The sequence below is a fragment of the Lissotriton helveticus genome, chromosome 3_2 (genome assembly GCF_964261635.1).
Source record: "Lissotriton helveticus chromosome 3_2, aLisHel1.1, whole genome shotgun sequence".
In the NCBI taxonomy this organism is placed as follows: domain Eukaryota; kingdom Metazoa; phylum Chordata; class Amphibia; order Caudata; family Salamandridae; genus Lissotriton; species Lissotriton helveticus.
This window is the reverse complement of record NC_136062.1, coordinates 251,983,151-252,009,506: the sequence shown is the minus strand read 5'-3', so window position 1 is coordinate 252,009,506 and position 26,356 is coordinate 251,983,151. Positions and strand designations below refer to the sequence as shown.

The following is a 26,356-nucleotide window of genomic DNA, read 5'->3' as shown; positions in this document are numbered from 1 at the left end:
AAAATGAAGTAAGGTAATATAAGCACAGCAGCTGTAATGCGAAGGCACCACAACTGTCTAAATTTTGTTTTGTTGTAATTCATTTTTAACACTGTTCCAACGGTAAAAAGGTAAATATTTCATCATAAGAAATGAGGAGTGGGTCGCAGGAAACGATGCCCGCAGAAGAGGCAAATGACTTGGTCATTCCCTTGGAAGTTTTTAGTACTTCAGCATTCGGAGGTGAGGGCTTGAAAACATAAGCACTCATATGAAGTGCTGAAACAAAAAAAAAGTCGCTCCTAAAACGGGAGCAGTGGATGGACACAAATACTTTGTCCAATTCTCTAGGGGAGGGCTAAACACAAGAAGAGGCATGACGTAAGCATACCACGAACAAACAGGGACAAAGGATCTGAGAGCGACAATGGAGCGAGCAAATGGTAAGCCTATGGTTGGACTGAAGTCCACAGATTAATTACAACACATCTTTTCAAGACAGCGCATGCACAGTCTAGCCAAGATCTGTAAAGGATAAGAGGGGAGATAATAAATTGATCCTTGTTTAACCCTAGTTAAGTTGATAGCTTGAATAAAATAAGGACAAATTATGTTTCATATTAACCTATAAAGTACAAAAGAAAGTGCTCTTTACTTAACCCTCAAAATGTAAATGATTCAAGACCAGCCACTGTTCATACAATCCCTGAAATATTTCCTAATAAATGAATGTTTTAACTTGTTCACGCACCCCCCGCTATTTCCTCCAATCTAAGCAAGTTGACAGTTCAAGCTAGCTGGACACAGCAGAAAATGAAGATCAGTTGTTTGCGCTATCAGCAATTTAGTCAGGACACATCAAGGAATACACAAGTGGGTGATTAATTCCCAAGAACTTCAAAGGTGGTTTAGACAATGGGATACACCCAAGAGTGATCTTTTTGTCACTGCCGTAAACTCCAAATGCCCAAACTTTGCCTGGAGATACCTTTCCCACACTCCTTGTGATACCTTTTTTGCAATCTTATGCAAAGTATGGCCCTGTTGTAGGTTCCCTAGTTCTTCTCACCAAGTGCAGGCTCAGTGCTAACTTACCAACTTGAGAGGAAACCTGGTGAACTGTAACCCCTGAACCACCTGCTCATTACATGAGGTGAATGGTGCATTTTGGTCAGTGATCAGTCCTGTGAGATTCAAAGAATGTTTTGTTAGTGAGTTCTGTTAGACGGGGACCTGGAGGGTCGGCCGAGCACAGTGATCGCACAGACAGGTAACTTCCCCCCCACAGATGGACACCACACAAAGATCAGGGTAACACCTTTTATAGGCACTTCTGGTAGTAGAGTGGTACGATACAAGGCGATCAGGACACGATGATCCTCTCAATTCTAGTCTCTAGTAAGGGAAGGGGGTAGCGGGACAGTCTTGGTACCCACGGGTACGGAGGTGTAACGGTGATGGCTCACAATCCTCGAGCTCGGTGTTCGGATGGGTCAGACCGCGGCAGCGCCGGCAGGTCCCGAAGAGGTCGTAGGTGGCAACGGGCCGCGGCAGCGCCAGCAGGTCCCAACGAGGATGAAGGTCACAACGGGCCGCGGCAGCGCCAGCAGGTCCCACGAGAATGCAGGTTGCAACGGGCCGCGGCAGCGCCAGCAGGTCCCACGAGGATGAAGGTTACAACGGGCCGCGGCAGCGCCAGCAGGTCCCACGAGGATGAAGGTTGCAGAGGGCCGCGGCAGCGCCAGCAGGTCCCACGAGGATGAAGGTTGCAGAGGGCCGCGGCAGCGCCAGCAGGCAGGACAATAGTTCACAAGGCAGGGCTGTGGCAGCGCCAGCAGTCCGTCAAGGATGAGTTCGTCGCGGTGTCTCTCGACTCCAGGATACAACTGCCTTCCTGTCCTGGGGCGGCCTCAGTTATAGGTCTGGCGCCCTTTGATGTCCGGACCCTCGCTCTTGGAGGTCGGGAGGTCTGGGATGAGGGAGTCCAGACACCCAGCAGGGGGGTGGAGCCAGCGCCCGAGGAGGCTGGGGGTGCTCGGCACCTGGCGGGGGAGAGCCATCGACACTTCTTACTCCCATTGACCTGCCAAGTGGTCCGTTCACCTCCTGGGTGGAGGGTGGTGCCGGGATGTCGGGGCCTGGCCAGGCCCAGGGTTGGGGTCGGGCTGAGGCCGCGCGGCCGCGTGGTGCCGTGTCCAAGATGGCGGCTGGGCCGGGCAATGGTGCTGACGGTGGCCCGGGCCCTGTCCTGCGGGGAGGGAGCGAGCCCATCATGTGGCCTGTCCAACATGCGTCCCCCCCAGCTGAAGGCGGGGAGAGTCACCCATCTTCTTGGGGACTTTCCTCGTCGAGGCGGAAAAAGCGGGACAGGCCATCCGCGTGGGCGTGGTCTTGGCCAGGGCGATGCTCCACAGTGAAGTCCATCCCCTGCAGGAAGATGGACCATCGCAATAGTTTGGGGTTCTCCCCCCGCATCTGCATGAGCCATTGCAGGGGCCGATGATCTGTCTGTACCCGGAAATGGGTTCCGAAGAGGTACGGCCGGAGCTTCTTGAGGGCCCATACCACTGCGAAGGCCTCTCGCTCAATGGTGCTCCAGCGCTGTTCTAGGGGCAGTAGGCGTCTGCTGATGAAGGCCACGGGTTGGTCCACTCCTTCGGGGTTCAGTTGGGAGAGGACGGCCCCAATACCATGGTCGGAGGCATCGGTCTGCACGATGAACTCGCGGCTGTAGTCGGGGGCCTGGAGCACCGGAGCGGTGCACATGGCGGCCTTCAGCGTCTCGAAGGCCGCGTGACAGTCGGGAGTCCAGTTGACTCGTTTTGGGTTGTTCTTAGACGTGAGTTCCGTGAGGGGCCCCACAATGCTGCCATAGTCCCTCACAAACCGCCGGTAGTATCCGGTGAGCCCCAGGAAGGCTCGGACCTCTGTTTGTGTTTCGGGGGGTTGCCAGGACTGGATGGCAGCTACCTTGAGTTGGAGGGGGGCCACCAGACCGCTCCCCACTTGGTGTCCGAGGTAGGTCACGGACCCCTGGCCGATTTGGCACTTGCTGGCCTTTATGGTGAGGCCGGCCTGTTGGAGGGCCTGCAGGACCGCTCTGAGGTGGTGGAGGTGGTCGGCCCAGTGGCGGCTGTATACCGCGATGTCGTCCAGGTAGGCGGCGCTGAATTCTTCGAGGCCCGCCAATACCTGGTTCACCAGTCTTTGAAAGGTGGCTGGAGCGTTCTTCATGCCGAAGGGCATCACTCTGAAATGGTAGTGCCCGTACGGGGTGGAGAAAGCAGAACGTTCTTGGGCCCTGGGGGTGAGGCCGATCTGCCAGTAGCCCGCTGTCAGGTCAAAGATGCTTAGGTAGCGGGCTGCCCCCATGCGGTCGACTAGTTCATCTGCTCGGGGGATAGGGTGAGCGTCGGTTCGGGTGACCGCGTTCAGCCCCCGATAGTCGATGCAGAATCGGAGCTCCGGTGTGGTGCCCGGTGCTGCGGCCTTGCGGACCAGGACGACCGGGCTGGCCCAGGGACTGTCCGAAGGCTCGATGACCCCGAGGGCGAGCATCTTGGAGACTTCTTCTTGGATGCATGTACGTACCCGATCCGGTACTCGGTACGCCCGGTGTCGGACAGGAGGACTGTCCCCCGTGTCTACGTCATGCAGGCACCAGGAGGTGACTCCGGGTGCGAGGGAGAACAGGTTTGCGAACGGCAGCAGGAGGGCCCGGCAATCTTGACGCTGCTCTGGGGTCAGGGCCTCGGAGAGTCGGACCCCGTCCACCGAGCCATCTCTTTCCCGAGTCCTCAGTAGGTCAGGGAGGGGCTCGGAGTCTCCTTCTGTGCCACTGTCGGTCGCCATCAGCAGGCTGAGCTCTGAGCGCATGAAGTGGGGTTTGAGCCTGTTGGCGTGGAGGACCCGGAGGGGGTTCCGGGGGGACTCCAGGTCGATGAGATAGGTGACGGGACTCCTGCGCTCGATCACCTTGAAGGGCCCCGTCCATTTGTCTTGCAAGGCACACGGTTCGATGGGGGACATCACCCATACCTGCTGACCCGGTTCAAACTCGATGGAGGAGGCATGTTGGTCGTACCACTTCTTCATGTCCTCCTGACTGGCCTCCAGATTGGCTTTAGCGATCTCCCTGAATTTCCGGGTCTGATTTCGGAGGGTCAGGAGGTATTTGTAGACGTCCGGAGGGGTCTTTAGGGGGGCCATTTCCCATTCCTCCTTCACTAGGCTGAGAGGCCCGCGAACGGGGTGTCCGTACAGGAGTTCGAAGGGGCTGAAGCCGAGGGACTTCTGGGGGACTTCTCGGTAGGCGAAGAGGAGGCACGGTAGTAGCACGTCCCACTGGCGGCGTAGGGGTTCTTCCAGCCCCATGATCATCCCCTTGAGGGTGCGGTTGAACCGCTCGACCAGTCCGTTCCCCTGGGGGTGATAGGGGGTGGTGAAGCGGTAAGTGACTCCGCACTGCTGCCAGAGGGATTTCATATACTTTGAAATAAAGTTCGTACCCCTGTCGCTGACGACTTCCCGGGGGAAGCCCACTCGAGAGAAGATCCCCATCAAGGCTCGACCCACTACTGGGGCTGTTATAGTACGGAGGGGGACCGCCTCAGGATAGCGGGTGGCGTGGTCCACCAGGACCAGGATGAAGCGATGCCCCTGTGCTGTTCGGGGGTCCAGGGGCCCCACAATGTCTATTCCCACCCTTTCGAACGGGGTGGTCACCACGGGGAATGGTTGTAGGGGTGCCTTGAGTTTGCGGCCGCTCTTCCCGCCGGCCTGGCAGGTCGGGCAGGACCGGCAATGGTTGGAGACGTCATTTCTCATTTTGGGCCAAAAAAAGTGAGTCACCAGGCGGTGGTAGGTCTTGTCTTGGCCCAGGTGCCCGGCCAGGGGGGCATCATGGGCTAGGTTCAACAGGAAGTCTCTGAAGTGGAGGGGCACCACCAGCACTCGCCCGGCCCCTAGTTCTGCGATTTTCTGCTCGCTGTACAAGAGATCATTGTCCCAATAAACCCAGTGGGCCCCGGTGGTGTCTCCTTGGCTCTGGGCGAGCGCTTGCTGTCGCAATCCCTCGAGGGAGGGGCAGGTCTTTTGCTCCTGCCGGAATTGTTCCTGGGTGGGCCCCCCTTCTTGACGCCACTGAGCCAGGTCGGGAAGCTCGGGGGGCTGTGTGGACCCCTCTGTGGTGGGGTCCGGGTGGTCGGTCTGGAGGAAGTCTTCTTTTGGAGTGATCGAGGGCGGAGGTGCTGCCCATTCTGGTTCTTCTGGTCTAGGGATGGTGCGGGTGGCCATGGACCGGGTGGTTACGCACGCCCAGTCCGGGAGACCCAGATGCTCTCTTCTTTCTACAGCGGCCCACGGGGAGCTCTCGAGATCGTTCCCCAGGAGGCAGTCCACGGGGGCATCGTCGCGGACAGTTACTTTCAGCATGCCGGACACTCCTCCCCATTCGAAGGGGACGCAGGCCATCCGACACAGGCTCTCCGAGTTATCTGCCGATCGGACGGGGCAAAGTACGTTTGGTAGGATTTGTTCTGGGGTCACCAGGTGACAACGGACGGCCGTCACACTGGCCCCGGTGTCACGCAGGGCCTCGGCCTTGCGCCCATTGATGCTCACTCATTGGCTGTACTTCCGAGTGTTGGCGGGCAGGGGAGTCCGCGGGACTATGTCTCTTCCTCCCAGGCATGCCAGGGTCATGGCGGCGGGTTCCCACTCGAACTGCTCCGACTCATAGGTCTCCGTGTCTTCGGAGACTTGTTCTTCTCCCAGGGCGGCGGCCGCCATCTGGCGGGGCCCGGGGACCTGGTTCTTCGGGCAGGTCGGGTCACTGGCATAGTGGCCGACTCGCTGGCATCGATGACACGTCACGTTAGCTCGGAACCCCGGGCGCATCGGGGGGTTTCCCCGGCCTGCTGGGGCCGGGGTGGCGTTAGTGGGCGCGGCCGGGACGGCGTCTCTGCCCCGGCCCGGGCCTCCTCCTCCTCCTCGGGGACGATGATGACCTTGGTGGGTTCTGTTCTGCTCATTCGGCCCACTCGGGTGCTCTCCCACCGGTCAGCCTCGGTGGCGAGCTGCCGGGGTTCAGTCAATTTACTGTCGAGGAGGTGCTGCCTGAGCTCGACGAAGCAGTTGTTGGAGAGGTGCTCCCACACAATGAGATTGAAGAGTTGTTCGTAAGTGGTTACGTTGTTACCCTTGATCCACCCCTCGAAGGCTCGGCTGAAATAGTTCACGTATTCCAACCACGTTGTACCTGGGATCCGGGTGCAGTTGCGGAACCTCTGGCGGTACATTTCGGGTGTAAGCCCATATCGACTGAGGAGGGCGGCCTTCATGTGGTCATAGGACGTCATTTGATGGTCCGGAAGCTGCAGCAGGGCATCACGACCCTCGTTGACGAATCTCCCCCATAGACCGGCTCCCCAGTCACTTCGAGCGACCCGGTGGGCGGTCATGGCAATCTCATAGGCCTTGAACCACTGCTGTATGTCGTCGTTCCGGTGATATTCTCGGACCACATCCTTGGGGATGTGGACCTTCTGCTCGGTAGGACCCGGGGAGTGCGGTTGCTCGGGCACCCCTAGGTTTTTGTTCAGTTTGCGTATTTCTATCTCCGCTAGTTTGCACTCGTGCTCGTATGCCAGTCTTTTTTCTTCAAGGTCTCTCTGTCTCTGTTTTTCCTCTCGCTCTTCTCTGAGCCGTAAGTGTTCTAAGTTTATTTTTTGTTCCGCCAGTTTCAATTCTCCGTCTAATCTGAGTCGTGCCAAGTCTAACTCGTGTAATCTATTTTTTTCCCGCTCTTGGATCTCTTCACGGGAAGGGCCTGTTCTCCGTTCCTCCGTCCGGGTGGTGTTGACTTCCGGGGCTGCGGGGTCCCGGGGGGTTGCGGTATTTGTCTCTGTCCAGGCCTCTAGGGCGTTTTTGAAGTCTTCTTTTGTGCTTAGCCCGGTGGTAGCAATGCCTAAGTCCATGCAAAATTGTTTGAGCTCTCGGTGGTTGTATTCTTCCAGCTTTTCCATCTGGAACTTCTCCGCCGATCCGCTCTCTTTGGTCGTCATTGTGGTTTTAGTCGTAGGGTGAGTTACTGTCTGTACGGTACGCGTTGGTTCGGATCGCGCCGCTAGCCACCAATGTTAGACGGGGACCTGGAGGGTCGGCCGAGCACAGTGATCGCACAGACAGGTAACTTCCCCCCCACAGATGGACACCACACAAAGATCAGGGTAACACCTTTTATAGGCACTTCTGGTAGTAGAGTGGTACGATACAAGGCGATCAGGACACGATGATCCTCTCAATTCTAGTCTCTAGTAAGGGAAGGGGGTAGCGGGACAGTCTTGGTACCCACGGGTACGGAGGTGTAACGGTGATGGCTCACAATCCTCGAGCTCGGTGTTCGGATGGGTCAGACCGCGGCAGCGCCGGCAGGTCCCGAAGAGGTCGTAGGTGGCAACGGGCCGCGGCAGCGCCAGCAGGTCCCAACGAGGATGAAGGTCACAACGGGCCGCGGCAGCGCCAGCAGGTCCCACGAGAATGCAGGTTGCAACGGGCCGCGGCAGCGCCAGCAGGTCCCACGAGGATGAAGGTTACAACGGGCCGCGGCAGCGCCAGCAGGTCCCACGAGGATGAAGGTTGCAGAGGGCCGCGGCAGCGCCAGCAGGTCCCACGAGGATGAAGGTTGCAGAGGGCCGCGGCAGCGCCAGCAGGCAGGACAATAGTTCACAAGGCAGGGCTGTGGCAGCGCCAGCAGTCCGTCAAGGATGAGTTCGTCGCGGTGTCTCTCGACTCCAGGATACAACTGCCTTCCTGTCCTGGGGCGGCCTCAGTTATAGGTCTGGCGCCCTTTGATGTCCGGACCCTCGCTCTTGGAGGTCGGGAGGTCTGGGATGAGGGAGTCCAGACACCCAGCAGGGGGGTGGAGCCAGCGCCCGAGGAGGCTGGGGGTGCTCGGCACCTGGCGGGGGAGAGCCATCGACACTTCTTACTCCCATTGACCTGCCAAGTGATCCGTTCACCTCCTGGGTGGAGGGTGGTGCCGGGATGTCGGGGCCTGGCCAGGCCCAGGGTTGGGGTCGGGCTGAGGCCGCGCGGCCGCGTGGTGCCGTGTCCAAGATGGCGGCTGGGCCGGGCAATGGTGCTGACGGTGGCCCGGGCCCTGTCCTGCGGGGAGGGAGCGAGCCCTTCATGTGGCCTGTCCAACAAGTTCCAAACTCCTTTCGCCATGAATGGCCACACACAGCAATCCACTCTCTAGATCTATTTTAAGACTCCTTTAACTTTGGCTTCAAGCTCTGCTAATCCGCCTTACACTACGTTTTTCCCAGACAAATTAGTACTGTGGACTGTGGCATCCTTCCTGCCGAAAGTTAATCCTGTTCCATGTCGGCCAAACCATAATAATAATAATAAACATTTATGAAGCGCATTGTTACGCCATCTCGGCGTGTCCCCGCGCTAGGTGAGAGGGATTAGACAGGTTACTGCAGGAGAGAACTACCTTGTACTAAAGGAGAGAACTACCTTGTACTAAACCGAAAACAGGTGGGTTTTCAGCAGCTTCCTGAATTTAGTTTCAGAGCATTCAAGCCTCAGTTGGATAGGCAGTCTATTCCAATTCTGTGCAGCCAGAACCCGGAAGGAACGGCCTCCCATTTTGGCCTTCTTCACCTTGGGAATTACCAGCTGTCCCGCCCCGCTGGATCTGAGAGACCTGCTAGGAATATACTTAGTAACTAGGTCTCTTAGATAGGCCGGACCCACATTATGGACAATACGGTGACATATGAGAAGCGTTTTGAACACTCTTTTCTTGACTGGGAGCCAATGCAATGAGTCAAGTGCCTTTTTCGATGCCGCTCTCCTAGGCTGCATAAGTGCCAAACAAGCGGCGGCATTCTGTAGAACCTGTAGTCTCCCGAGGCCCTTAGCAGTGGCTCCCAGATAGAGTATGTTCCCATAGTCAAGACGAGATATAATCAGAGCATGTATCATCGTCTTCCTGGCCCCTAATGGGAGGAGATCCAGTGTTTTCCGTAGTTTTTTTAATACTCCAAAACATTTCCCCACTACTCGTCGGATGTGACCATCATAGGAGAGAGTGGGATCAACCCAAATCCCCAGATTTTTCGCCTCGGTACATGGGGTAGGGATAGGACCCAGACTCGGAGGCCACCATTCCGAGGTCCAGCTAGAGTAGTTGCCTCCCACCACCAGCACCTCCGTCTTGCTTCCGTTCAATTTCAGGCAGTTCTTATTCATCCAGGAGGCAAGCTCCTGCATACAGGCTCTGAAATTGGAAGACGCAACCTTAGGCGCCTGGGATAGGGAGATTAACAGCGGAGTATCATCAGCATATGAAACTACATCTACTCCAAAGCCCTGCACAATCTCCGCCAAAGGAGACATGTATAAATTGAAAAGGGAAGGACTAAGGGCAGAGCCCTGAGGAACTCCCTGTTCCAATTTAATATCTTCGGAGTAGTGTGCACCCTGCCTGACCTGGAAACTGCGCCCGATTTAAAAAGGATTTTAGCCATTTCAGGGCCGTACCCGAGACACCACCTTTGTTCAGACACTGTAGCAAGGTGTAGTGTGCCACAGTGTCGAATGCAGCACTGAGATCTAACATAATCAGTACCATGGTGTGTCCCGCATCAGCCCTGTGTCTGAGGGTTTCCGTAGCGCGAAGTAGAGCGGTTTCTGTAGAGTGGCCCGCCCGAAATCCCGATTGAGAAGGATGAAGGAGACCAGCGTCTTCCAAATGGGCCATAAGTTGGGGATTGACCACCTTCTCTGCTACTTTTGCCAAATATGGCAGGAGTGAAATAGGTCGCAGATTTTCTAATATGTCTAGGCTGACATTCGATTTTTTCCTGATTGGAAGAACAATCGCTCGTTTCCAACTATCAGGCAACGTGTTGAGTAAACGAAGTATCCAGCACATGTCTGATAAAAGGTTCAAGCGTGTCCAGGCTAGCCCCCATCACTTTGGGTGGAGCAGGGTCTCGAGGAGAGCCAGATTTTACACTCTCACAAATGCTCCTTAGGGACTCAGGAGGGGGGACTGTGAAGTTACTCAGTCTCAGCCCTGAACTGCTGTCCTGCACCTGTTCTTCAAAGTCAGCCCCACTGACGGCACTTCCAGAGAAGGATGAATAAATTTTTTCCCCCTTATCCGAGAAGTACACTGCTATCCGATTGCACTCTTCAACGGACCCGCAGCTTGGCACTACAGCCAAAGAGGATATTTCTTTAAACATTTTAAAAAGTCCTTTAGTGGAATTCTCAGCAACTCCAATTCTATCTTTGTAATGGGTGGCTTCAGCCCGTCTAAGCAGGCTTTGATAGCTCCTCTGCTCCACCCTATATAGCAGTCTGTCCTGGGTCTGAAAACTTTTCCTCCACTGCCTCTCCAGGCGTTTACATACAGCTTTAGCCACCTTTAGGGCGGTAGTAAACCAGGGAGCGGTTTTACGCCCTCTGCCCTTGGCTCTGTTCGGGAGCAGCGGTGCCACCTTGTTGAGAGCAAGAATGATACGCCTCTCCAGATTCTCACAAGCAATCTTAATATCAGAACCATCTGGGGGGCCACCCACACTCAGTTCTCTGTTAAAATTGTCCTGTGCAAAGGTTTTCCACTTTCTACACGGGTTACAGCTCATAGTCCCCTCCTGACATACACTCGTTGGCAACGATATTACAAAAGGGACCAAAAAGTGGTCCGACCAGGGGACAGGGAGTGGAGTCAGCACCTCCACTTCCTCCCAGCTGGCAAACACCGGATCGAGTAAGTGTCCTTGCTAATGAGTAGGACAGCAAGATTTTAGGCCGAGATGTAGAGACTGTAGGTCCTGACGCAGATCGGCTGCCTCCTTATGCAAAGGGCTTTCAGATCCCCTAAAAGTAGAAGTTTGCTACGTCTTATAGCTAAATGGGCAATACTATCAAGCAAACTAGGTCGAAAACGAGTGGGGGAGCCTGGCGGCCTATATATCAAAATCCCTGTAACAGAGAGATTAGAATTAATCTTTATTGTAAAAAGGCCTGCCTCACTGTCCCATATAGAGATAGGCTCCATCGTGCATTCAAGGGGAGATCTAATGGTAATCTCAATCCCTCCCCCTCTACCATCTGCTCTATCAATTCTAGTCCTGGAGTAGCCGGGTGGAAGTGCCTCTATAATGTTCGGATCGGAATCAGCTCCCAGCCAAGTTTCCCAGCCATCACCCTGGCAATGTTTTATACGCTACTTCTACTTCACCTATCTACCTAGGAGGAGTAGAGTCTCTATTGCTTGTACTCCAAGAAAGTGCTGAGCTTCTACACCGATCATACCAAAGAACACCGGGTGGAAGAACAGCTCTTTGTGGGGTTCGCTGGGGCAAACAAAAAATGAAGGCAGTGCAGTAGAAATAATCTCCTGCTGAATCTGGCTCTGCATACAAATCTACATACTTACCAAAAAGCAACTTCCACAAGGACTGCGTGCTAGTTTACCAGGGCCAAAGCTGCTACCGCTACGTACAGGGCCCTCATCAGTCTAAACAAATCGCTTAAATGCAAAAAAAATGTTAAAAAAAAAAAAAGACCTGATCATAGACTCCTTGGCACTGAAGTGAGCTAGTTAGTTTGTGTTTGCTCCTTATGAAAGGGCAGCATGCTACAACTTGTAGTTAAGTCAGACAGTGGCTGAAGTGGACTTGCGCATATCCCTTTGATGCATGCTGGAGTGGGTGGAAGAAAATTTGGATGACTCGATGGCAATAGATGACGTCTCGCTGAAAACCCACGTAAGTAAGTATGTTGTACATCTAATTATAGTAAAATCAAAAGATCTTCATTTACACAAACCAAAAAAAGCTAATTGATCTAACATTGGCTGCCAGCCTCTTGCCTCTGAGGGAGTAAAGGAGGGGGGATGGGAGGGAGGGAGGGAGGAAGGAAGGAAGGACTGAATAGAGTGCTTTGATTATATTATATTCGGAGGTCATGTGAGCTCTAGTGAAATAGCAGTAGACCGCTAAACAAGGCTACTTGAAAATGAATTTACAGCAGAATTAGAAGATAAGCGCTGATGAAGCTGGGATGTGCCTTCATAAGCATCCTTCTATAACGTTAGGCTCTAAACACAAAGACAACACTTATGTAATTATGAAGTAAAAACAGAAATATGGACACTGAAGGGAACTTCCTTGTTTGTGGATGTGGTTTATGTGCAAAATGCAGTCACTCAAAGTGAAGTTAATCAGTGGCTTAAGTAGGCTGACTCATTGCTGTTTGCTGCAGTGAGCCATGGCAAAAGGTGAATGACACAACAGACCATTGGCTGAATAGAGGTGGCTGAAATCCTCTAGGTAAGTATATCATACATATCATTTCAGTAAAGTGAAATGAAATGATCTTGACTAACCCCAGACCTAAAAATTGTACTTTTGCATCGTGACTCTTCTCTGGATTCACTATGCTGTGCATTATTCCGCCATCTAGTGATTGGGTCCGGAATTGTAGTATTTCTTCTTTTTTTGTTTTTGTGGCCTGGTGGGCGTCGACATACCACCATTTGGTGTCCTTCTGTGACATCGACGTGCTTCCTCCGGAAGCTCCCACCTTTGGTCGCCATCTTCAGATACTTTTTTTCCGCCGTTGGGTCTGGATCGAGACGGGAGAAGCTCCAGAACTTTGGAGAGAATAATCCATAAAAATAGACCAGTAGAACAGGAAAACTACTTTCGACACACCAGCCTTCTAACCGGCGAACCGGTTTTTGATGACCGCGAGCTCATCCAAGGACAAACAGTCCGTCGCTTCCTTTGAGAAGGACTCCCAGATGGCGAAAACCCTTGATAAGACTAAGTCGTCAAAGAGCAGTCACGAGAGACTCCTCGACATTGAAGAAAGAGGGTGAACCAAGCTTCGACTTCAACGTAGACAAGCTCCAAGAGAAAGCCAAAAGATCTCAATGCCGAAGTACAAGCATCGGAGCTCAAAGAAAAGGAGAGGGCTGAAGCCGAAATAGCAAGCATCTTGCAGTGCAAGAAAGATTTCGACGACACAATGAAGCAATTCAAGCTCCCGCAGAAAATCTCGACACTTCCCGAAAAAGACCTTGCGGAACTACAGGTTCCTACAACCCCAGAACCAGCTGACAAAGAGGAGTACTACTTCGAAACCGAGGATGAGGATCGAAACCGAGGATGAGGACCAAACCTATCACGGTTCGCCGACCTCTGAGACACCAAACACGCAGTGGCAAGATCTCAACGCTGACTCGCCAGAAGAAGGGATAGACACATACCCTTCGAGGCCCTCACCCCACAACGACATTGGGATGTACAATCTGGTAATAAAGAAGTATGCGGACACCTATGGAGTACAGCTAGAGGAGGAGAAGCCATAGTCATGCTTTCTTCTAGAAACCTTGCTGCTTACACAAACAGAAGCCAATTCCTGCCCATGCTCCCAAGTGTGCTGGACCAGGAAAAATAAGCTTTCAAGGAAGCTGCCACATGCAAGGCAGTAACACCAAAGGGAGATACAAAAATACAAGCACTCCTCCAAGGACCCAATGTACATCAGGGTTTCAGTGCCTGCTGACTCCATAATAGCTTCCACATCTAGAAAGAGGGCTAATGTACCCACTATTGTGGGCCCACCACCAGACAAGGAGAGCAAGAGAATGGATCTCACAGGAAGGAGAATTGAACGAAGTGTAGTGATTCAGTGGCGCACAGCCAACTCTTAACGCCTTGATCAATAGGCATGCATACTAGCACTGGAAGGAGGTAGGCGAACTGCTCAAAAACCTCTCAGAACAGTTCCAGAGAAGGGCAAGCCACTTGGTGGAAGAGGGGAAAAGCACGACCAATACATGTTTAAAATCAGCCCTAGATGCTGCAGAGAGAGCAAGCAGGCAAATGATGATCAGAGTTACGTAAAGAAGACACGCCTGGCTACGAATCTCAGGGTTCAAATCAGAGATTCAAAATAACATCTTGAACACTCTGTTCAATGGAGAACAACTGTTCAGAACAGCTGTTGACGACAAGCTAACTCATCTGAAGAAAGAAAACAAAACAGCAAGGTCCATGGGGGCTCTACAATTGAGAGATATGCTTAGGGGCACACCATCGTGGAGACCAACAGGTAGGGATAACCACCAGTCAGTAACCTCACACCAGACCTTTCAACAAGGTTACCAAGGAGGCAACCAGAGTCTGCAACAAGGTCGACAACAGCAAGGTTAGCAATACCAACTTAGGAGGCAAACCTTTCAAGGGCGCACTCGAGGAAGAGGCCAACAACAGAGCGGCGGACAGCAGCCCACATCTAAGTGACTCCACTCCAACTTGGGCGCACACTCTGAAAAGATCACAGAGGGCGCAACAATCAATAAACATTCAAAAACATCAAGGCACAAACAACAAGGATCACCTCCAACATGCAACACCAGCTGGAGGCAGAATAGGAAACTTCTTCCACGAGTGGGAGAAGATTACATCCGACAAATGGAGATTAAACGTAATTCAATACGGATACTGCATAGAACTTCTACACATGGGTACCATAGAGAGAGTGCCTTACAAGGAAAGTAACAAGGGGGTGTACTCAACATACTTCCTCATACAAAAGATAGACAGAACATTAAGACCTATACTGGACTTAAGGTTCCTAAACAAGTTCGTTAAAACTCAAATTCAAAATGACATCCTTACAAGAGGTGATACCTCGGATACAAGGAGGAGTCTACATGGCAACCATAGATCTAAAGGATTCTTACTTGCACATCCCCATGAACAACAGACACAAGTACCTACTCAGATTCGTAATCAACAAGGTTGACTACCACTTCACGGTGCTACAGTTCGGACTCAAGTCAACACCAAGAGTGTTCACAAAATGTCTAGCAGCAGTAGCAGCCCACCTAAGAAGGCAGGGAATACACGTTTACCCATACCTATACGACTGGTTAGTAAGGGAAAGCACATACAATCTTTGCAAACAGCACATAGAAAGGGCCATAAGGACCTTGTTCGAACTAGGTTTCTCAATACATTGGGAGAAATCATCAACAACACCAGAGAAAGTGAAGATTTTCGTAAGGGCAGAAATCAACACGAGAGTAGGGAAGGTGTTCCCAAGCTCAAAGAGGACAGTAGCAATTCTGAAGGAGACACAGCTTTACTGCAAGTGGCAAGCTCTGACAGTGAGGAAACTACTAGGGATGATGCTTCATGCATTCATCTAGTCCCAAACATTCAACTGCACATGAGACCATTCCAGCAATGGATTCAGCAACAATGGTCACCGGCAACAGGTAGTTGGGGGATCTAGTGGTTGTCAAACAAACAGTTATTCAGGAGATGACTTGGCGGAACAGGAAGAACATAACACAGGGGAGAACTTTCACACGACCAACCCCAACAGTGACTCTTACAACAGACTTTTCCCAACTGGGGTCGGGAGCCCACATGAACAACCTCAAGGTGACGGGTCTATGGACACAGCAGGATGCAAGAAAACACATCTACTTCCTAGAGTTAAAAACAGTGTTCCTAGCCCTAAAGGCCTTTCAGAAGGAGCTTTACGAAAAAAGGGTGCTGATTCAAACAGACAATACAACCACAATGTTTTATATCCACAAACCAGAAGGAACACAATCAGTAACACTGTCAACCCTAGCCCAGGAGCTATGGAGATGGGCTATCTCAAGGAACATAGACCTATTAGCAATCTATCTTCCAGGAAAGGACAATGTAGAGGCAGACAGACTGAGCAGACAAACATCAGCATCCCACAAATGGGAGATGAATCAATCAGAAATTCAAAAAAGCTTCAACAAATGGGGGAAATGAAATTAAATGAAAGAAAACTTGTAATGCGCAACTAAAACCCGAAGGCATCAAGGCGCCTATCAAAATAATTCACAAAGAAGGCAAAACAAAACTACAGGTAGGCTTTCGCGAATAGCCGAGTCTTCAGGGCCTTTCTAAAGGACTGCATAGTGGGAAGGGACTTAGTTTCCACAGGTAGAGCGTTCCACATTTTTGGTGCTACGGTAGAAAAGGCTTTGCCACCCCATTTAGCTCTGCGAATGCGGGGTACTGATAGCAGAGACTTATTCGCGGAACGCAAATTTCTAGAAGGACTGTAAGGAGCCAGGAGAGCTCCAATCCCGGCTGACCTATTTCTAGCTAAGGCGCCAAAGGTCAGGAACATAATTTTAAAGGAAATCCTGTCCTCAATTGGGAGCCAGTGTAGAGATTTCCTTGCGGAAGTGGCTGACGCACGTTTGGGTAGATCTAACACAAACTTGGCTGCCGCATTCTGGACCATTTGTAGTTGCTGCAGCAACCCCTTGTTGAGTCCTGCATACAGCGCATTACAGTAATCAAGTCGGGAGCCTATGAGTGCCACCACGACTTGCTTTCTCGCCTGCTGTGAAAGATAGTGTTTAATCTTCCTCAGGACGTGGATTATGCCCCAGCAGGTGGAGACCGTTCTATTCACCTGCTGACGCATACTGAGGGTAGGGTCGATCAAGACTCCTAGATTTTTAGCTAGAGCAGCAGGTACCGGGCAGACTCCCAATGAAGAAGGCCACCAGTTCGCCGACCAGATGTCATCCTTTCCTCCAAACACCAAGATCTCCGTCTTCTCACCATTTAGTTTCAATGAATTGTAAATCATCCATTGAGCGACTGCCTCCATACAGAGTCTAAAATTGGAGGCAGCCGAACTGACAGGCTGGGAGAGGGAGACCAGGATCTGGGTATCGTCGGCGTAGGAGACTACCTCCATCCCAAAAGATCTTATCAGTCTGGCAAGTGGGGTCACATAGATGTTAAAAAGGGTCGGACTTAATGCCGAACCCTGAGGGACCCCGCAATGCACAGACAGGGATGGAGATAGAAACTCCCCCAGCTTCACTCTCTGTTCGCTCTGGTCAAGAAAGGAGGTCAGTAAACTAAGAGCGGACCCCTCCACCCCAATCTCCCTCAGGCGAGATGTTAAAACCAAGGGAGAAAGGGTATCAAACGCAGCCGTAAGGTCTAACAGGTTGAGGAGGGTGGTCTGGCCCTTATCAACTCGGGTGCGGATGTTGTCCAACACTATGGTAAGGGCCGACTCGGTACTGTGTTCCCTCCTGAATCCGTGCTGCGAATGATCCAAATGACCAGAGTTTTCCAGAAAGACTGCGAGGTGCTTGTTGAGATGGGTTTCTAGCATCTTCGGAGAAGCAGGGAGCAGCGAGATAGGGCGAAAGTTTTTAAGTACCCCTGGGTCCAGTGTTGACTTCTTGAGCAGTGGCTTTACCACTGCCCTCTTCCATTGCAGAGCAAAAGTGCCATCCCTCATTGCCCTGTTCATGATATCTAAAAGGGGGGGCAGAAGAGTCTCCTTACACTGCTTAAGGAGCTTAAGAGGACAGGGATCTAAGGGGGAGCCTGACCTGGTCTTACCTAAAAGGTTCTCCAGTTCCTGAAATGAGAGAGGTGGAAAAGAGGCCAAGCGCCCCGAGGGAATATCCTCCGCCAACATTAAGGCAGAATCAGAGGGACCAGAGGCGTCCGAGATTAAGGCCTTCTGTAACTCTAAGGCCGAATAGATGTCAGCAATCTTTGCCTGAAAGAAAAGGGCTATGTTAATACACAGATGCTGAGAGCCAATAACGGGATCAGGAATCTGAAGGGAAGTCAGGGAATCAACAATCTTGAAGAGCTCTTTCGGGGAGGAAAGTGAGGTGGTACGGGCAGTGAAATGTTCCTGCTTAGCTCTTATTACCTCCGCCTTATAGCCCCTCAATAAGATTTTGTGGGCCTCTTTATCCCTCAGATCCCAACTAGCCCGCCAGAGACGCTCCTGCCTCCTAACTCCCTGCCTAAGGAGTCTTAATGGCTCCGAGAACCAAGGGGCCGACGGCTTTTTCCTAGCAGAGTAGCGCATGCGGACGGGGGCAAGTTCATCAAGCGCCGTTGTGACGGCCTTTTCTAACTGAGAGACCGCCAGACATACGTCTTCCTCCTGAGAGATTGTCATACTGGGAATCCTAGGGGCAAGGGTGCTATTAGAGATGTTCTTAAGGTTCCGCCGAGATTCCATCTTACTTAAACCCTTTACATTGCTATCCATAGTGAGACAGGACATTTCTATCGGAACAGCATAGTGATCAGACCATGAGAGAGGGAAGGGGTCATTCACTGTCAACCTGCCATCATTTGAGAAGACCCCATCAAGCGTATGGTCTGCTTGATGGGTGGCACCCCTCACAAGCTGGTTCAGCCCACATGCAGACTTAGCATCCAGCAGGGAGAGGGTATCACTAGACTCAGAATTCTCGAAGTGATAATTCAGGTCTCCCAGGACCGTTAGATGCTCGCAGCCAAAATATGGTTCTAAGATATTGAGCATAATTTGTCCGAAATCAGTTCTAGACCTGGGGGGACGGTAAATCAGGACACCAGTGAATGGAATCTCAAAGGAGCCTTTTAAAGAAAAGTGCAGGGCCTGAAAAGCATCCTGAGGGTCAGATAGCGGCGAAGTGTGACAGAGGAGACTATCCCTATATAAGATGCCCAACCCTCCTCCTGTACGTCCTACTCTGTCCTGCCTAGCAAAAAAGTAGCCTCTGGGACTGCTTCCACTAGGTCAGGACCCGAGGAATCTTTTGCCCAGGTTTCTGTGACAAATACCCAAGTGGGTTTTCTATCCATGACGAAATCCCTGAAAGCGACGTTGTGCTTTATTAAAGAACGAGAATTAATAAGGAAGCCATTTTCCCTCAAAGCACTACCTCCCACATTACTACTCTGTCCCGTCAGAAAAGGAGCCGAGGGAAAACCGGAACCCCCATGGTCCTCTTGTAAACATCCGCACGGGGGAAGTTTAAAAGTTCCTCAGGAGCAAATCTATAGTGGCAGGGAAGCCTAGATGGCTTTAGCAGGTGGAGGCTAGAATACCTGACGCCTGTGGACTCGCCATCAGCAAGTCCAGCCGACCTGCCGTCCGGCCCGTCCTCAGCGCGGACGGGCGCAGACGGGCTGGACTCTGGCGTGACTCCGGTGTCGCTCCGGCACACACGCTGCGCGCCATCATACCGGAGCTATATAGGGCTCTAGATAGTCAACCTGACTGCTAGAGCGCTCAGTGAATTGCGTCAGCGTCCCTGAATCCCCCCAAGATGGCGCTCAAACTCGATGAAGGCGCGGTGGACAGTCCGCCAAAGTAGCGGTGCAGGGCACTATTAAGGTGCAATAATGCGGAGGGTGATATTTAAAATCAGGGGATAATTATGAAACAAAAATTAAAATAAAGACAAAACGGGTATTTTAAAATTACAAGAAGCGCCTACAAAGCCAAGCGCTGCGCGCAGTAATGAGATGCCTTACAGGCAGACCATACCTCTTTCAAGCCTTTAAGTATGTGCGCCGAGTTGCCTCTAGCCAGTCAACCTGACTGCTAGAGCGCTCAGTGAATGGCGTCAGCGTCCCTGAATCCCCCCCAAGATGGCGCTCAAACTCGAGGAAGGCGCGATGGATAGTCCGCCAAAGTAGCGGTGCAGGGCACTATTTAGGTGCAAGAATGCGGAGGGTGATATTTAAAATCAGGGGATAATTATGAAACAAAAATTAAAATAATGAAGACAAAACGGATATTTTAAAATTACAAGAAGCGCCTACAAAGCCAAGCGCTGCGCGCAGTAATGAGATGCCTTACAAATCGGGACTCCGCAAATCGGCCTATTTGCAACACCCCAAAAAGCAAAATGCCAACACTTCGCATTCAGACAACCATGCGCACAGTACCTAGGTAATGTGCTATGAATAGACTGGTCAGGGACATTTGCTTATGCTTTTCCCCCGATACCACTACTACACAGGGTACTCAACAAGTGTAGGACCAGCCGCATGACACTAATCCCCATAGCACCACAGTGGGCCAGGCACACCTGGTTTTCACTGATAATGGAAATGTCGCAAGACAACGCACAAGCTCCCCAACAGGAAGGACCTTCTAACTCTGTAAAACGAAAAGGTGCTACACCCAAAACCAGAAAGCCTTAGCCTGGCGGCATGGCTCCTGAGGACTTAGAATTTTCTCACCTCAAACTATCAGAGAGCACAATGGCAGTACTCAGAGAGGCAAGAAGGACATCAACAAGAAAGTGTTACACAGCAAAATGGAAATGCTTTTCACTTTGGTGCCATGGGGAAAAACTTGCAAGGAAGATCTCAAGGAAGTCAACAGTACTAAAATATTTGACATATTTGCTACAGGAGAAACTAAGCTACGCATCTATAAGGGTACACTTGGCAGCAATCGTAGCTTACACGAGAGGAGAAACAGGGAAAAGTTTCTTCACATCACAAGTGGTCAAGAGATTTCTTGAAGGAGCAAAGAGGATAGCACCTCCAAAGAGGATGCCACCACCCACATGGAACCTCAACGTGATACTCGCTCAACTGATGAAGGCACCATTCGAACCAATACACAAGGCAACTTTACACATGCTCACGCTAAAGATATCCTTTTTAAAAAAAATCTTTTTATTTAAAGAACCAGCTCCATAACCTTGCACATCAGTTAGCATCGGGAATTCATTGACAATCATTAATAAGATCAACCACATTTGTACTAAGACGATCAAGCCCACCCACCACGACTATGCCTCCCACCATAGACCCAGCCCCAAGACAACCCACTTCTGACCCCTCAAACCATACACGTAAGGATAAACCACCCCCCCACTCCATTCACCCAACACCCCACCCGGGACACAAAGCAACCGCCTTCAGTACAACCATAACCCAGGGGAAAGACAGCGTTTTTAGTGGCAATAACATCACTACGTAGAGTAAGTGAATTGTAGGCTCTAACACTACAAGAGCCCTACTTCCAAATACATAATGACAGAATCGTCATGAGAACAGATCCACATTTTATGCCAAAGGTTGTTTCTAAGTTCCATATTAACCAAACGATACAAATACCACGTTTTTTCCAAAACCCAAAGACACAAGCAGAAAGAGCATTGCACACCTAGACGCCAGAAGGGCGGTTATGTACTAAATTGAGAGAACAATAAATGCAGAAACACAAAGCGATTCTATGTTTCATTTGCAGACAGTTTTCAGGGATGACCAGTCACAAAGAATACCATTGCAAAATGGATCGCACAAGCCATACAGTTGTGCCACAAACAGTCAGGTCAAACCTTTCAAGGAGCACCACACGCTCACTCAATGAAAAAGGGAGCAAAAGTGGCTTTCCTAGCAAACAAACCAATTCAGGACATTTGCCAAGCAGCAACATGGTCTTCAGTGCACACGTTCATAAAGCACTTATGTGTGGGCATTCAGATGAACAAAGAAATACAAATAGGACAAAGGGTCTTACAGCATCTATTTACAAATCAAAGTTCATCTTCCACCAAGCCACCACTGGACTTGCAAACCGCTATAAATTCTATGCACAGCAAAGTGAATCCACAAAAAATTCACGCTGCAAAACGTATAGTTTCTTACATGTCGGTGTAGTTTTGCAGCTTTAAGACTTTTCTGGATTCACTACTGAACCCACCCACCTCTGCCAAGAAGATGACACAGGAGGAATAAGCAAATAAAAAAAAAAAGAATCCGGAGATGTCGACCAAAGGTGGGAGCGTCCGGAGGAAGCACGTCCACGGCACAGAAGGACACCAAATGGTGGTATGTCGCCGCCCACCAGACCACGAACAAAAAAAAGACTAAATGCTACAATTCCAGAGCCAACCACTAGATGGTTAATGCACAGTATAGGGAATCCAGAAAAGTCTTCAAGCTGCAAAACTACACCGACAGGTAAGAAACTATACTTTACTTCTTAACTATTCGTTCAGTAGCTTGAAGTGCTGCTGGCTCACATGCAACTTCTATCTTCCCAGATACAGGCAGATGCTTTTCTTTACTAACATTGTCTTCTATCACGATGCACCTGCACATATTGTCTGCCCTGCTTTCCTTCACTCCACTTAATATTTACTCATCTGTTCAAGGCAGGGGTTCTGGGTGGAGGTGGGCACAGTCTGACATGGAGTGTTTGTCTTGGTGCATCGTGGGTTTCTGGGAGGATTTAAGCTACATCAAAACCAAAATGTAAACTTCAAATGAATTCAACTTGCAATGTCTGTGGGCAACACTAGGTACCAGGAATTGTGTACACGTTAAGTAACATTTTTCCTTACTGCACCTGCTGCCAGTCTTGAGCTGGACTGTTATTTGAAAAAGAAAAAAAGTTTGATTTTCTTGAGGATCATTAGATGAGCAATACTGAGTTCACTCAGCTAGTCTGCAGTATATTGACAACTACCTACAGGGCACTGGCCTGGCTGCTTGTTCTTCCATTCATTTATTTCAGAATACCGAGCAACCTGCGCAGCATGTACTCATGGTGTCACTGTATCAGGACTGTGTAGAGAAGGTGGCAGGAGGGTGAGATTTTCACATAAGACATGGGCAAGGACTGGGGCAGAAATGAATCAGTGGTGGGTGTGATGGGGCCGACAAGAATACGTACCATCACTAAACCCTCTTGCCCAAGTCACTGAATCGTGGGGGATAAATGCATAGAAGAACCATGCACTGGACTGTAGACTGGCTGCTCCCCCTCATAGTTTGTAGAGGTGCAGACGGATTATTATTAAGTAGGGTAGTGGGTGAGTGTGGGTGGTTAAGTGGGGAAGATTAAAGAAACAAAAAAGGTCATGTAATCCAAACGTGTCTGTGCAGTAGAGCATATGGCTGAAGCACCTGAAGCATTAACTGAGTAGTAGAACAAAGATTTCTACTTCTTTCTTTAGTTGAGGATGATTCACCAAGTTGAGATGGGCGAGAGGTCTAGAGTGGTGGCGAAAGTACAGTGGATAAAATACATCCAGCACAAAACATATGAATTAGGACAGCAGTTATGAGAAGATTGGTGGGATGGAGTGGTCGGAACAGGGCTGCAATGGTACCCGATCTCTATCAGCCACTACAACACTGGAAAGTTGAACACAACAAAGAAACTGTTAATAGTTTTAAATTCAATGTGGTTTAGGTCTTGGCACTATTGTAAAGATCCTGAAAGTGGAACTCAAATAGATGCCCCTTGGTGACATTAAAGTACTCCTAAGCCAAAATGTAATAAGAGCTTAGTGGAGTTGTTGGCAGACAAATATTACATTCACTTTGAATATGAGTCCAGAGTACAGAGAACTAAACTGGATTATATTATCCTAAAATATTTACCGTTTTGGTAACTGATCAGTTAAATCAGAAATGTTGATGTATGTGTGGTCACTGTTGCATTTTTCCATTCACATGCATATCCTTTTATTCAGCAGGTGATGGCTACTCCATGGCCTTGTCCATGCAGAATCGTTTTTCAGTGCCTATCTCTATTGCAAATCAGCAGGCGGCTGTGGCTGCCCGGATGGCCACCCTGGAGCATCTAAAGGAGAGGCTGGGATCAGGAGAGCCACCTGAGAAAAGGAAAGCACACATGACAGAAGATGAGCAGAGACTGATCCAGCAGGCTTTCCAGCATAACCTGCTTAATATGGCTCGGCAGATCCCGATGAAACTCAAGCTTAATGGCAAAGGTGAGACATTACCTTTGGTTACTGCTATTTCTCTTGGTAGCAAGGTGTTTTCTTTGGTCCCCCCCACGGAGTCACTGGTGCCAGATTTCTAACCCCCTGTTACAATAACATATTTAGTGTGCCAACCTGAATTAGAAATCCAGTTGAGCTGCAGCACAGACACAACCCACTGAGCGGGATTGCATAGGAATTGTTTCCTGGTAACAGTCTGTGTTGTAAGATGAGTTCAGGGACAATAGTGTAATTTCATTCCCTATTTCATTAATTAATCACATACTCAAGCATCACTAGAAAGTGATAATGCATTTTAAAATGTTTATTTTTTAAAGTACTATTCCAGCGCACACAGTGTGTAGGAAAGTGCCCATTTTGCATGGTTGACTCCCACTTTTTGCTTGATGTTGCTGCTCTTAGACTAATTGTGCCCTAGGTTCTTGCCAACCAGGTACCCAGGGCCTATGTTCGTTCCCTTAAACTATACTTTTTCAAACCCAATTGGCCAGTCTCTTGTAAAATGTACCATAGATACCAAAGGCACTCTGACAACTGTGACTAAGTGCTGAAGCACATATTGTGCCACACTTAGAGAGAGGACACACACACACATACACACATTCTTTCTCCACTTTAATGAATAGCAGCCATTCAAAGAACAAAACAAAACTACTATTCCCATGAACCATAGGGAATATCACGTTTTTACAATAGAAAAGAACAGTAGAGAATGTCCGTGGTTCGGCGCTCAGATGGGGACTGGGGGCCTGAGCATGTTCCCCACCAGGCTGTGCATTGCTGCCTGGTGGGGAGCATGCGAAGTGCGCAATGTGCTTTGGGTGGGACAAGGCAGCCGGCCAACCAGTCATGCGCACTTTGTGTGCAATCACACCTCTCAGGCTCTGACCCCAGCCCCGCCCTAACCTAGCCCCAAAGCAAAGCAGAATTTAATGATAGTTATTTTATTTTCATTTTTTTCTGCTCGCTGCCTTAGAGGATGAGCCGCCCCTGGTCTTGGAGGTATCCATCACTGTTTTTAAAAGCTGCCCAAGGCCCCCACTATTAAAATACCTCCTCAGGTAGGTGGCCTTGAGTTAATTTTAAATCTGTCTCACATTTACTTCACCAAAAAAATCCAGCTCTGCTGTAATCGCGCGTCTAAGCACCCCCTGGAGGCATTCGTCCGCCAGTGTGGGAACCTAATGATGATGCATTTCACCAACTAGGTTGATGAGCGAGTGTTTTAAAAAAATATATAAATATAGTTCCAGTTTTTCCGTCCTTGTTGAGTAAGAGACCCCTCAATAATCTGGGTTAGGTAGTGAGCTTGTTCTTTCTGCTTTTGTTGACATGTATTACAGTAGCCATACTTAAACATGCATTCAAAAACAAAGGAAAGACTTTCATTCTCTAAGATTTAATTGTTCAATTTCTCCGACTTATTTTTCCTCCTGACAGAACACAGGTTCTCTTCCAGGGGATCCTCATCAATAGTCATAAGCATTAGAATATTCCCGCCCATGCGGGGACCCCGGAAACACTATATTATATGTGCCCCACATATATATATACTCATATATATACATATATATATATATATATATATATATATATATATATATATATATATATATATATATATATATATATATATATATATATATATATATATATATATATATATATATATATATATATACATGCAATAGCAGCCAAATCATATCAGAGCTGGAATATGCTGTGAAGAATTTCCACCATACATGAATAATATGCATTAGAAACATGAGAAACAACACAAAAGATTGTTTAGAAACTGTTTTAATGCTTAGGCAGCAGCAGAAATTCTTATAACACCCTGAAAGCATAGAAAGCTCCCAGGCTGCATTGCAAACACACAGTCTAAAAAGACTGAAAAGCTAACCTGTAGCTGTATACAAAACCAGCATTAGCATAGCCAATAGGTCTCGTGTCTGGGACCTTATAAGTGTTTAGCAACGCAACAGTTGATGTTGTTGCACCAGGGATATTGTGCTGCATAACTAAATACTTATAAGGTCTCAAATGCGAGACCTATTGGCCATGCCAATGCTTGTGCCTCTTGCCTTTTATATGGACACTGGATTTGTTTGCACAATTTATTGTAAAGCTAAAGCTGGTGCGTATGACTAGCTCGCACACAAAGTGTAAATAACCTGAGTGTATTTCACACGTTGATTTATTTCGAATTTATTGAAGACTAAGAAAAAAGCTGACGCTCATCTATCAAGCACTGGCGTTGCCAATAGGTCTCGCAGTAGCAAAGTTGGAGCTATTACAATTGCAAATAACAATGCCTTTTATTTTTGTTTTCATTTTAAAAACATAAAGGGCTTTGTCATTTACAAAACCAATAGCTCCAACTTTCCTACTGCGAGACCTATTGTGCACTGCACAGTGTGGGTGAAAGTGGCGTTGCGTGTGTGTGAGTGGCGTTGCGTGTGTGTGAGTGGCGTTGCGTGTGTGTGAGTGGCGTTGCGTGTGTGTGAGTGGCGTTGCGTGTGTGTGAGTGGCGTTGCGTGTGTGTGAGTGGCGTTGCGTGTGTGTGAGTGGCGTTGCGTGTGTGAGTGGCGTTGCGTGTGTGTGTGGCGTGTGTGTGAGTGGCGTTGCGTGTGTGTGAGTGGCGTTGCGTGTGTGTGAGTGGCGTTGCGTGTGTGTGAGTGGCGTTGCGTGTGTGTGAGTGGCGTTGCGTGTGTGTGAGTGGCGTTGCGTGTGTGTGAGTGG

The 26,356-nt window shown here is 49.8% G+C and overlaps 1 protein-coding gene across 4 annotated transcripts in view; it reads left to right on the top strand.

The window, feature by feature from the left end:
- ARID3B (AT-rich interaction domain 3B) overlaps positions 1–26,356 on the top strand; it is a 465,486-nt gene that overhangs the window by 354,038 nt on the left and 85,092 nt on the right. For 2 of the 4 annotated variants that reach the window (XM_078685148.1, XM_078685150.1), the window contains exon 7: positions 23,345–23,602. In XM_078685148.1, the coding sequence (XP_078541274.1) occupies positions 23,345–23,602 (258 nt within the window). Of the gene's footprint in view, positions 1–23,341; positions 23,603–26,356 lie in introns of all 4 variants that reach the window. The other 2 variants (XM_078685146.1, XM_078685149.1) reach the window with 1 other exon arrangement.